Raw genomic sequence first — 13,066 nt, 5'->3', positions numbered from 1 at the left:
TTAACTACCTTTGAAGTTCACAACTATGGATCCCTCAGGCTTACACCTGTTTCTATCTCTAGCCTTTGTCCAACAATCTGTCTATTAGGACAGCCTGATGTCATCTGTGGCTGGCTGTGATTTGCCTTGTCTTTTTTCACTTCCAGCTTTTTTCTCACTCCCCCTACTACAATGAGTCTGAAGAACGTTAATGACCTGAAACGTCACCTATCCATGTCGATGGTCAGATGCTGCCTGACCCGTTGAGTTACTCCAGCATTTTGTGTCTATCTTCAAACGAAACCAGATGCAGCTGTTGAATTATTGAGTATTGGGAAACAAACACAGGGGTACTGATACAAGTGATACTATTTCTTCATTGTACAAGACCTCACTGACTATGCTCCTATTGTCTGGCAATATCCAGATACTGGAAACATAGGCCACAGCAACATTCTCAGTAAAGGCATCCAAGTCGGGATTTTAAAAGTTACCGATTTGGGGACACTCTGATTAGGGAAACAATTCAGAATTTTAAATTATACTAGACCTGTTGGGTCCCGTCCCAACGCGTAGTTGAGGGGACGGGAGGGGGGCCTGCGGCGTCAAACACACACACACTAACCACCACACACACACTACCCCCCCCCCCCTTGATGTTATATTAATATTATAATTAATATTAAATATTCCTTCTAAGAGAGATCCAGAAGGAACTGCAGATGCTGGTTTACCAAAAAAGACACAAGGTGTTGCAACTCAGTGGGTCAGACAGCATCTCTGGAAGACATGGATAAGTAACATTTTGGATCAAGACCCAAATTCTTCAGATTTATTTAGTTAGATTAAAATCCCACAGATGCCAGAGGGATTTGAACACCTCTCTCTGGTTCCCTGCACTATCAAGCACATAGTTTACTGATCAGGAACATTGACCTGTGGAGTAAATCTGACAATTCCAATTTAGAAAATATCTAATGTTAAAATGTTGTAATAAATTAGTGGCTTTGGCACAAAGTAACTATGGGGCATTTGGAATCCTCAGCCTCAAAGGTGGATGGTGCTGCAAGGTTTGTAGTATAAGAGATCAGTTCCCCATCTGCTTGCTTCCATTCACATTCTGGAACCTGGTCTATGGTTCTCTTCAAACTGATTTTCCATTGTTTGTTTTATAATCATGACACAAATCCAAATTGAAGTCTGCAGACCGTTTATCTAAATATATTAAACATGGGAGCTTTGTCTAACAGCAGTCAGGTTCTGGGACCTTTACAAATGTAGTGTTGATGTCAAATGTATTATAATGGAGCTGGTCAATGAATTAACTCCCCTTCCCATTCCAAAACTGACCTTTTCGTCCCGGGCCTGCTCCACTGTCAGTGTGAGGCCAAATTGGAGGAACAGCACCTTTTATATCTCTTGGGCAGCTTACAACCCAGGGTTTGAACGTTGATTTATTTAATTTCAAGTAACGCTTTCATTCTCTCCTTTCCCCCATCTTAACCACTCATGCATAGCCTTCAACTGCACAGACGCAGCTAGAAAGGGAGAGGGAGGGGAGTGGAGAGGGAGGGTTAGGAGGGTAGAGGGAGGGGGATAGAGATGGAGAGGGGCAGAGAGGGAGGGGGTAGGGAGAAGATGAGGGGGGTAGGGAGGGAGAAGGTGCGTGGGTAGAAGGGGAGGGAGGGTAGAGAGAGGGAGAGGGGTAAAGAGGGGGAGGGAGGGTAGAGGCGGGGGGCGTGAGAGGGAGTGTAGACGTTTGAAGAACTCTCCCTACCCCTCCACTCCCCCAATCCCGCCCTCACCTTTTCGAGTGGAGTCGATGGAGCTGGGCTTAACGGGTCCGAGCCGAGCGTGCGGGGCCGAACCGGTCCCAGCGGAGCCGAGCGGGTTGGAGTGCTAGAATTCCCCTCGTAGGGGGATAGAGAAGGAGGGGAAGGGGGTTGAGAGGGAGGTGAGGGGTTTAGAGAGGGAGGGTAGGGTAGAGGGAGGGGGATAGAGAGGGAGAGGGGTAGAGATGCAGGGGTTAGAGAGAGGGAGGTAGGAGTCAGGGGAGGGAGGGTAGAGATGGAGAGGGCGAGGGGTCCCAGCGGGGCCGAACGGGTTGGAGTGACCCTCGCTCCCGGAGCGTGCGAGGAGATTATGGTGTCAGTCCGAATATTTTTCTTCAATATGGGTGAGCTTGAAGAACTTCAATTTTTTTAAAAACATTTTTAAAACGATTAATAACTTAGGAAATATAGGTTAAAATGCGACGGGAAAATATTTATCGCATATAGATGAGGATAGATTCATGTCAAAGGTAAGGAGCTTTTCCCAGAGAATAGCACCTGAAATAGGCTCCCAATTGGAGCCGTTAATGTTGTCAATAGATTACTTCAAGTGTGATCTGAAATGGTTTCTGCCAAAAACAAGTATAAGTTCTTAAAAAAAATGGAGGACTAAGACACATTCTTGAATATTAATTTGTTGAGTGCCATATTGGGCCAAAAAGGTCCCATTTAGTCCCATAAAGGGATGTCAGTCCTGACATCTCTTTAAGAATGGCACATCAAGTTTCTTTGGGGGGGGAAGAAAACATGTTGCTATTAAACTCTGCCTCATGCGGGGTCAGCACAGATGCAGTTACCTTTATGGTTTTACAGCTCCCACTGCTGTGTATATTGCGAGTTCAAGAAAAACTGTTATTTTCCGATTTTTAAATCGTTTGTGTAAATCAAGAATCTAGTTAAGTGTACTAGATTGTATATTGTAAATACCCTTTAATTTGCTGTCCTCCAACTTTGTGTCCCAATGGCTGTAAATTTAGTTAACTTTATTATCAGATACAGGTACAAAACTCCTGGTTTCACAATTAACAAAGTTAACCTGATGAAATAAGAGTGTCAAATACGTTTAGAATCATTTTAGCAATATTGTTAAAAGGTGCTAATTTGTTTGTTAATTTTGGGTGGAAGAACTGTTAATCTGACTTTCTCAAAAGAGAATTAGATAAAATTGGGTAAAGCATAGAGAATGGACTAATTAGAGGGCATGTCCAAATGTTAAGCACAGATGCAATGAGCTAAACATCTCTACTCCACAAATTTACTAAATAAGAACCCATAAATATACTATAGTACATCACTGACATTAACAAATGTTGTGCACTTACCTGGAATATAGTCTGCATGAGATCACCAACTGTTTTTCTCCTGTCTATGGTTATTGTCAACACACTGTCCTTCTGGGAAGAAACAGGCTGTAAGGCACCATTTTCAAACTTATACATGGGACCCAAGTGGAGGTGGATTTCAATGTTATTGGCTGCAGAATCAAATTCTGCCCTGGATTTGAAACAGCATAAATGAAGATTTCATCATTTTTCCAAAAAATTGAAATGCAAATAGTGAGGAGCAGTTCTGCTATATAAACCATTTCCCCTCAAACTTGTTTTAAACCAGATTGAATGCATTTTTTAAATAATCCCTCATTGTCCAAGATAGTTTATGTCAAAAGTATTGCAGAAAACTAAAAATTAAGTGACAGAGATGGCATGCACAATTCACAAATTTGGATTTCCTCCATATGGAGAACCTTGGAGCAGATATGAGATATGGGGTCAACCAAATAAGAGTGAAATAAAGAAAAAAACTCTTTACATTGAGAGGTGTAAATCTTTGGAATTCTCTACCTCGCAAGCCACAGTTGCTCAACCATCGAATAGATTAAAGGCTGATGTTGATTTTTGGACACTAAAGGGCCTGGCCACTTACGTGTCCTTGGCACGCAAATTACGTGACCTAGTGGTCGTGTTGAGGTACACGGGCATCGTATGGCCGCGCGAAGCCGGTCCCACTTAGAAGCGCAGAGGGGTATGTAGTTGTGCGCGACATCGCAGGGGGCTCCGAAATTTTTGTAGTGAACGAAATCTTTGCGCGCCAACGGCCTGTCATGGAACTGACGGCCAAAGTGGGACAGGCCCAAGACACTGGCGCGACGCAATGCAACGTCTCACCTACAACAACAGCAGAAGCAGGCAAACGATCGCCGAACTCGGCCTGGGGCTCACGGCCGTTGCGGTCCAGATCCGTCCCCACTTCTACTCCCAGAGCGGAGCCAAGAAAATTGAAGATAGACACAAAATGCAGGAGTAACTCAGCTGGTCCGGCAGCATCTCTGTGACATTTCGGGTCAAGACCCTCTTTTCAGACTGAAGAAGAGTCTCGACACGAAACGTCACCCATTGCTTCTCTCCAGAGATGCTGCCGGTCCCGCTGAGTTACTCCAGCTTTGTGTCTATCTTCAAATGACGTCACGCGCTCCAGACGGCTGCGCGTACACATGTAATCGCGCCCAACCTTAGCGAGACCGATGCAGCTCAACGCGAGCACGAGGTCGCGTAATTTGCATGCCAAGGACACATAAGTGGGACAGGCCCTTCAGGGAATTAGAGCACACAGTAATAAAGCGCACAAATGGGTGAGCTACGAGCCATGATTTTATTGCATTGAAGAGCAGGTTCTGAGTTAGTGCCCTCCATAATGTTTGGGACAAAGACTCTGTACTCCATAATTTGAGATTTGTAATAGAAAAAAAAAAAATCACATGTGGTTAAAGTGCACGTTGCCAGATTTTAATAAAGGCCATTTTTATACATTTTGGTTTCACCATGTAGAAGTTACAGCAGTGTTTATACATGGTCCCCCCCATTTCAGAGGACCATAATGTTCGGGATACAGCAATGTCATGTAAATGAAAGTAGTCATGTTTAGTATTTTGTTGCATATCCTTTGCATGCAATGACTGCTTGAAGTCTGCGATTCATGGATATCACCAGTTACTGGGTGTCTTCTCTGGTGATGCTCTGCCAGGCCTGTATTGCAGCCATCTTTAGCTTATGCTTGTTTTGGGGGCTAGCACGCTTCGAGTTTTCTCTTCAGCATATAAATGGCATGCTCAATTGGGTTCAGATTGACTTGGCTCCACAAGAATCTACCATTTTTTAGCTTTCAATAACTCCTATGTTGCTTTAACAGTATGTTTGGGATCATTGGCTTGCTATAGAATGAACCGCCGGCCAATGTTTTGAGGCATTTGTTTGAACATGAGCAGATAGGATGTGTCTATACACTTTAGAATTCCTTATGCTACTAACATCAGCAGTTGTATCATCAATGAAGATAAGTGAGCCAGTACCTTCAGCAGCCATATATGCCCAGGCCATAACACCCCCACCACCGTGTCTCACAGATGAGGTGGTATGCTTTGGATCTCGGGCAGTTCCTTTTCTCCTCCATACTTTGCTCTTGGCATCACTTTGATATAAGTTAATCTTTGTCTCATCTGTCCATAAAACTTTTTTCCAGAACTGTGGTTCCTCTTTTAAGTACTTCTAGGCAAACTGTAACCCAGCCATCCTAATTTTGCGGCTAACCAGTGGTTTGCATCTTGCTGTGTAGCCTCTGTATTTCTGTTCATGAAGTCTTCTGCGGACAGTGGTCATTGACAAATCCACATCTGACTCCTGAAGAGTGTTTCTGATCTGTCGGACAAGTGTTTGGGGATTTTTCTTTATTATAGAGTGAATTCTTCTGTCATCAGCTGTGGAGGTCTTCCTTGGCGTGCCAGTCCCTTAGCGATTGGTAAGTGCTCTCTTGCTTCTTAATGATGTTCAAAGCAGTTGATTTTGGTAAGCCTGTGTAGATTAGTCACTGTGTTTACAGTCTATGTTGAGCTATTGCAGATGCGGTACCTGGTGGAAGTTATCCTGCGCATGCGGTGCTTACCCAGGGTGTGGGAGTGTTAATAGGGGTTTTCGGTGACCGGCTTTATCTGTAACGTTACATCCTCGATAGTCATTCAACCAGGTTTGAAACTAAATAACTTGACATTATTTTTGAAACCACAAACATGGTGTCAGAAGTTTTACTCCGGAACTTTCAAGGACTGTGTTTTTTCGACCTGGATTTGTTTTTTTCAAGCGAAGACAACTAATTAAGCATGCTAGACGATGCAGCTAGCAGCTAAACAGTCAACATGGAGGATGGATTCCGGAGGCTGGACCCACTCGTCTTTGACGGTAACATCGGCAAACACTAGCGGATTTTTGAACAAGAATATGACGTTTTCATCGTGGCGGCACACTCTGACAAGTCAACCCACACTCATGCGTGCATTCTCCTCAATCTAGCGGGACCGCAGGCCATTGAACGTGAATGGTACGCGGGGGAAGTGAGGGAGCCCAGTGAGGGAGGAGACATTCTCGTTCCCGCGGAATCCAAAGAGGATCCTGAATACCTCAAGAGGAAATTTTGGGAGATATGCAACCCTCACTCTAACGTTACTATGGAAAAAACACAAGTTCAGCACACGCAATCAAAAGGCTGGTGAGACAATTGAATATGTCAGTGATTTAAAGGTTAAAGCAAAAAGCTGCAAATTTGGAAATCTCTATGAGGAGCTTATTAGAGACAGACTGGTCTGTGGTATCAATAATGACAATTTGAGAAAGATGCTACTGCATGATAATAATTTGACATTAGTTAAGGCTGTCTCCAACTGTCAAATTCATGAGATGACTGAAGAGCACAACAAAACACTGGCTTCTCCACAGCACTCTGTCACAAATGTTGATGCAGTCTAGGCTAGGTTCATCAGAAAACAAAAGCCCAAGATAAAAATGAAAAAAGTTTTTTAAAAAACTGGGACAGTGTATAGCCAACTGCAACAACTGTGGAGGTAGTCATGCAGCTAAAAGAGACAAATGTGCAGCTTTTGGTCAACAGTGCTATGCCTGTAAACATTTGAATCATTTAAAAAAGTGCTGCAAGTCCACACATCAAACCTACTACAGGCAGAGACCTAAGAGAACTGTTCCCCAGCTAAAACCTGACCAAACCGACAGCAGTGCTGATGAAACATTCTATGTCAGTGGAATAATACTGCAAATGACTTGATTCAACAAAATAGAAAAAAATGATGATGTTTTGGTCTGTGCAAGTTAATGGCATTCCGGTTGAAATGAAAGGTACCAAGTGTAATGTTTTGATACATTTGAACAACTGCAGGATGAAGAACAAATAAGAGCATGCATTAAAGCCACAAACCTTGTTGCAAATGGGGGCAATAAGATCAAAACTGTTGGTATGGTTAAGTTGCAGTGCCACCTAGAGGGATTGCCATACACATAGTCATTTTACATTGTCTAAGAGGATGTTCTGCCATTGCAAGGGCTACGTGCATGCAGGCAAATGGGGCTGGTCTCATTCAGTAAAGATGTTCACCAGTTGAGCCCCACTGAAGATGATCTGTTACATCAAATTCCAACAGGATACAGCGATCTCTTCGCTGATGAGCTTGGGAAGCTGCCTGAAACCTATCGCAGGACACTTGACCCGGATGTGAGACCCGTTGTTCGGCCTGCACATCGCATTCCTGCGGTTATGAAGGACAGAGTCAAAGCTGAGCTAGAGAGGATGCAGGAATTCGGTGTCATCACTCCTATGTCTGAGCCAACTGATAGGGTGTCATCTGTGGTTGTCACCAACAAAAAGGATAAACAGGAAATCAGAATATGCATTAATCCCAGACATGAACACTGCTTTGAAAAGGCCACATCACCCTATGCGTACTGTGGAGGAAATGGCTGCACACATGTCAAATGCAACTGTGTTTTCTGTTTTAGATGCTAAGAACTCCTTTTGCCAGATTTCACTTGACCGCACATCTTCAATGCTAACCACTTTTAGCACTTCTTTTGGTCACTACAGGTTTTTAAGGATGCCATTCGGACTCCCTGTGCGATCATAGTCAACGACATAATCATTGGAGGTAAAAACGTGGAAGAACACGAAGCTAACTTGAGAAAAGTGCTCATCCGTGCCAGAAAGGTGAACTTGAGGCTCAATCCGCTCAGTGCAGGTTCCGGCTGAACCAGGTCAGCTATGTTGGACACATGTTGACAAGTGAAGGCCTCAAAGCCGACCCTTCCAAAACAAAAGCAATCAGTGAAATGCCAGTGCCAGCAGATGTCCCAGCTCTGCAAAGATTTCTGGGACTTACTTTGGGAAATTCATTCCAAACTAGTCAGCTGACGGCTCCACTGCGACAACTCACACACAAAGACACTGAATTTACTTGGCATGAACAGCAGCAAAATGCTTTTGAGGCACCAAAGCAAGCACGTGACACTTACCTGTGATGTTCACAGTATGGCCTTGGTGCAGCATGTTTGCAGGAAGAAAAACCCGTAGCATATGCTTCACGGACGCTAACCGACACCAAAACCAGATATGCCCAAATTGTAAAAGAACTGTTGGAGGTGGTTTTGTGTGTTCCAAATTCAATGATTACATCTATGGCAAGTTCGTGGCCATAGAAAAGGACCACCAGCCCCTGGTCACCATACTGAAAAAGCCCATACATGCAGCACCGGCAAGACTTCAAAGGACGATGCTAAGATTTCAAAAGTACAGCATCACCTGTCTAAAGTGTAAAACATATGCACCAGGAGTTCCATAGTTCGGCATGCTGAGGAGGACAGTTTTGATGTCATGACAGTCAACTACATATTCTCTTCTCGCTTTGAATTAAAGAGACACACAGCAGATGACACAACCCTGCAGACACTCAGCACTATCATCAGACATGATTGGCCCAGCAAACAGCGCAATCTTCCACCTGCTCGCCCTTATTTTTCTTTTAGAGAAAAAATAACTATTGAAGACAGGGTCATCATGAAGGGTCACAAAGCAGTCATTCCTTTGTCACTGCAAAAGGAGTACATCAGCATCATGCACAGAGGGCATCCTGGTGCAGAAGCTACTAAACGGAGAGCAAGAGGCATAGTTTTCTGGCCTACAATGACAGACGACATCAACAAGGAGATACAGTCATGCTCTGTGTGTAACAGCACAAACTTACACCAGCGGAAAGAACTACTCCTGCTGCATCCAGTTCCAGACCTGCCTTGGTCGACTGTGGCAACAGACATCTTTGAATGGCACAGTCAGCAGTACTTGATGCTAGTGAACTCATATTCAGGCTGGTATGAAATTGACACAACTTGTGACACTACTTCAGCAACATTCATCTCAAAATTTAAGAGGCACTTTTCAGTTCATGGAGCACCACACACCCTCATATCAGACAATGCCAGTCAGTTCACAAGCCAGCGCTTTAAAGACTTTGCCACACATTGGGACTTCACTCATGTTACCAGCAACCCAGAGTAACCCCAATCTAATGGGTTAGCTGAAAGAGCTGTCCACAGCGCTAATCAACTCATGGAGAAGTCTCACAGAGAAGACAGAACTGATGTTTTTCTAAACATCCTCAATCTCAGAAACGTGCCACAAAGCTTGGATCGCCAGCACAAAGACCCACAGCCGCCTTGACGCCGTACGCACCGCCTCGGCGCCGTACATCACGCGCGAACTTCCCGCAGACTTCGCTCGACCTCCGCGCGGCCCCCGCTTCTGGTTTGGTCGCGCTTGCCGCATGCAGTCGCATGCTCATGGGACAGGCCCTTAATGTCAAGGCAAACACGTACAAGAGGATTTGGTAATGTTTAAAGAGCAACAGAAGATAACTAAAAAGACAATGCGGGGAGAAAAGATGAGGTACGAAGGTAAGCTAGCCAAGAATATAAAGGAGGATAGTAAAAGCTTCTTTAGGTATGTGAAGAGGCAAAAATTAGTTAAGACCAAAGTTGGACCCTTGAAAACCAAAAAAGGTGAATTTATTATGGGGAACAAGGGGCAGATGAGTTGAACAGGTATTTTTGATCTGTCTTCACTAAGGAGGACACAAACAATCTTTCTGATATAGCAGTGGCCAGAGGATCTAGGGTAACGGAGGAACTGAAGGAAATCCACATAAGGCAGGAAATGGTGTTGGGTAGACTGATGGAATTCAAGGCTGATAAATCCCCAGGGCCTGATGGTCTGCATCCCAGGGTACTTAAGGAAGTGGCTCTAGAAATCGTGGATGCATTGGTGATAATTTTCCAATGTTCTTTAGACTCAGGATCAGTTCCTGTGGATTGGAGGGTAGCTAATGTTATCTCACTTTTTAAGAAAGGCAGGAGAGAGAAAACAGGGAATTATAGACCAGTTAGCCTGACATCAGTGGTGGGGAAGATACTGGAGTCAATTATAACAGATGAAATAGCCGCACATTTGGATAGCAGTAACAGGATCGGTCCAAGTCAGCATGGATTTACAAAGGGGAAATCATGCTTGACTAATCTTCTGGAATTTTTTGAGGATATAACTAGGAAAATGGACAAGGGAGAGCCAGTGGATATATTGTACCTGGACTTTCAGAAAGCATTTGATAAGGTCTCACATAGGAGATTAGTGGGCAAAATAGGGCGCATGGTGTTGGGAGTAGAGTGCTGACATGGATAAAAAAAATTGGTTGGCAGACAGGAAACAAAGAGTATGGATTAACGGGTCCCTTTCAGAATGGCAGATAGTGACTAGTGGGGTGTGAGGAGGATGCTATGAGAATGCACGGCGACTTGGACAGATTGGGAGATTGGGCAGATGCATGGCAGATGAAGCTTAATGTGGATAAATGTGAGGTTATCCACTTTGGTATCAAAAGCAGGAAGGCAGATTACTATCTAAATGGCATCAAGTTGGGAATAGGGGATCCTTGTTCATCAGTCTATGAAAGTAAGTACGCAGGTACAGCAGGCAGTGAAGAAAGTGAATGGCATGTTGGCCTTTATAACAAGAGTAGTCGAGTATAGGAGCAAAGAGGTCCTTCTGCAGTTGTACAGGGCCATAGTGAGACCTGGAGTGTTGTGTGCACTTTCGGTCCCCTAATTTGAGAAAGGACATTATTCCTATTGAGGGAGTGCAGCGTAGGTTTACAAGGTTAATTCCCGGGATGGCGGGACTGTCATATGCTGAGAGAATGGAGCGGCCGGGCTTGTACACTCTGGAGTTTAGAAGGATGAGAGGGAATCTTATTGAAACATGTAAGATTGTTAAGGGTTTTGACACGCTAGAGGCAGGAAACATGTTCCCGATGTTGGGGGAGTCCAGAACCAGGGGCCACAGTTTAAGAATAAGGGGTAAACCATTTAGAACGGAGACGAGGAAACACTTTTTCCCCCAGAGTTGTAAGTGTGGAATTCTCTGCCTCAGAGGTCGGTGGAGGCCAGTTCTCTGGATATTTTCAAGAGAGAGCTAGATAGGGGCTCTTAAAGATAGCAGAGTCAGGGGATATGGGGAGAAGGTAGGAACGGGGTACTGATTGGGGATGATCAGCCATGATCACATTGAATGGTGGTGCTGGTTCGAAGGACCGAATGGCCTACTCCTGCACCTATTGTCTATACTCTTCCAATCTCAAGGAAGCTGCTTGAACCACATGCGTAAGACTCAGGAGGTAAAAGCCCAGCTTCTAAATAAAAGGCAGTCACAAAAAGTGTGCTATGACAAATCAAGTTGACCACTTCAGCCTTTAATGGAAGGACAGGTTGTCAGGTTACAGACCCCACAACGCTACAACCGGACAGGCATGGTATAGGAAATATGCCAGGAGCCCAGGTCTTACCTTATTCTCTCAGAAGGAAAGCTGTACAGAAGGAATCATAGACACAGTTTGCCTGTAATCGAGCCTGCCCCAACACAGCTAAATCCAAGTGACACCGATCATCAGGATACTGGACAAGGGTCAAAAGACTACAACACTCTAACAAGAGACAGACAAGAAATAATAGACACTGAGCAGCTCCAGGTTCAGGTACCCGTAGCCAAGCTGCCTTTGAACACCACTGAAGGTCTGTACAGAACACACTCGGGTCAAGTCAGTAAGCCAAATCCCAAATACAGAGACTTTGTCAGCTAACTATATTTAGATACATTGTTCAGGTTAATCTATAGCGGGCTAAAAGCTGACAATCAGGTATTCAAGTCAATATGTTAAGTATGTTTACTATGCTGTTACCTTAATTTTGTGAGTCACAGTGTGTATACTTGTTTGGCTATAGTAACTGAATGTATCTATTGTATTTTGGTCATTTTCCGACATTTTGTAAGTCCTGCTACATTTACTACTTGACAAGATATTTTGTCATTATATGGAGCAGGAGATAAGGAAAGGGGATGTAGATTAGTCACTGTGTTTACAGTCTGTTAGATTAGTCACTGTGTTTACAGTCTATGTTGAGCTATTGCAGACGCAGTACCTGGGGGAAGTTATCCTGAGCATGCGAGGGTTGCCCAGGCTGTGGGAGTGTTAACAGGGGTTTTCGGTGACTACGGCTTTATCGTAACGTTGCATTCTCGATAACCATTAAACCAGGTTTGAAACTAAATAACTTGAAATTATTTATGAAACCACAAACGGATGTCTCTAACAGTTATATTCTTGTATCTCAGTCTCATAATGGCTTTGATGAGTTTCATTGGCACAACTTTGTTGATAAACAGCAATAAAGGTTTCCAACAGTGATGGGAAGACTGGAGGAAAGACTAGGTGCTTAGAGCTCTCTTATACCTGCATTAAGGAGGCAATTAAGGAGACACACCTGAACAATTACAAATGCCTGTGAGGCCCTGTGTCCCAAACATTATGGCGCCCTGAAATGGGGGGACGGGGGCCTATGTATAAACACAGCTGTAATTTCTACATGGTGAAACCAAAATGTATAAAAAACACCCTTTAATAAAATTTGACAATGTGCACTTTAACCACATGTGATTTTTTTTCTATTACAAATCTCAAATTGTGGAGTACAGAGGCAAATAAATAAATGATGGGTCTTTGTCCCACACATTATGGAAGGCACTGTATATGGCCCACTGCTGCTACTGTTCCAACGCAAAGTTCATTTTCTTCGCAGAAATTAAGTGGAAACTTCATTTCTCTCAAAAAAATTAATATTATTTTGCACTTGTAGCTGATTTTTAAAAGTTAAATGAATTATTAGGCAATTTTTAAATATATTCTCTAAAACATGAAACAATTTCCAAAACTTGAATATTGACATTGAGCTATATGTTAAATAAAAAAATGCTTTGTGAAGTACTGAACAAACATAGGGTTAATCGATTAGCCAGAGTAAAGTATCAGATTTCATTGATACAAT

General features: G+C 43.6%; 1 protein-coding gene across 1 annotated transcript in view; it reads right to left on the bottom strand.

The window, feature by feature from the left end:
- The window catches only part of usp40 (ubiquitin specific peptidase 40), a 173,041-nt gene that overhangs the window by 68,675 nt on the left and 91,300 nt on the right, over positions 1–13,066 (bottom strand). The window contains exon 13 of the mRNA XM_055638361.1: positions 3,134–3,305. Coding sequence (XP_055494336.1) covers positions 3,134–3,305 — 172 coding nt within the window. The remainder of the gene's footprint in view (positions 1–3,133; positions 3,306–13,066) is intronic.

The sequence above is a fragment of the Leucoraja erinacea genome, chromosome 7 (assembly GCF_028641065.1).
Source record: "Leucoraja erinacea ecotype New England chromosome 7, Leri_hhj_1, whole genome shotgun sequence".
Classification (NCBI taxonomy): domain Eukaryota; kingdom Metazoa; phylum Chordata; class Chondrichthyes; order Rajiformes; family Rajidae; genus Leucoraja; species Leucoraja erinaceus.
This window is presented reverse-complemented; position numbering and strand designations above follow the sequence as displayed.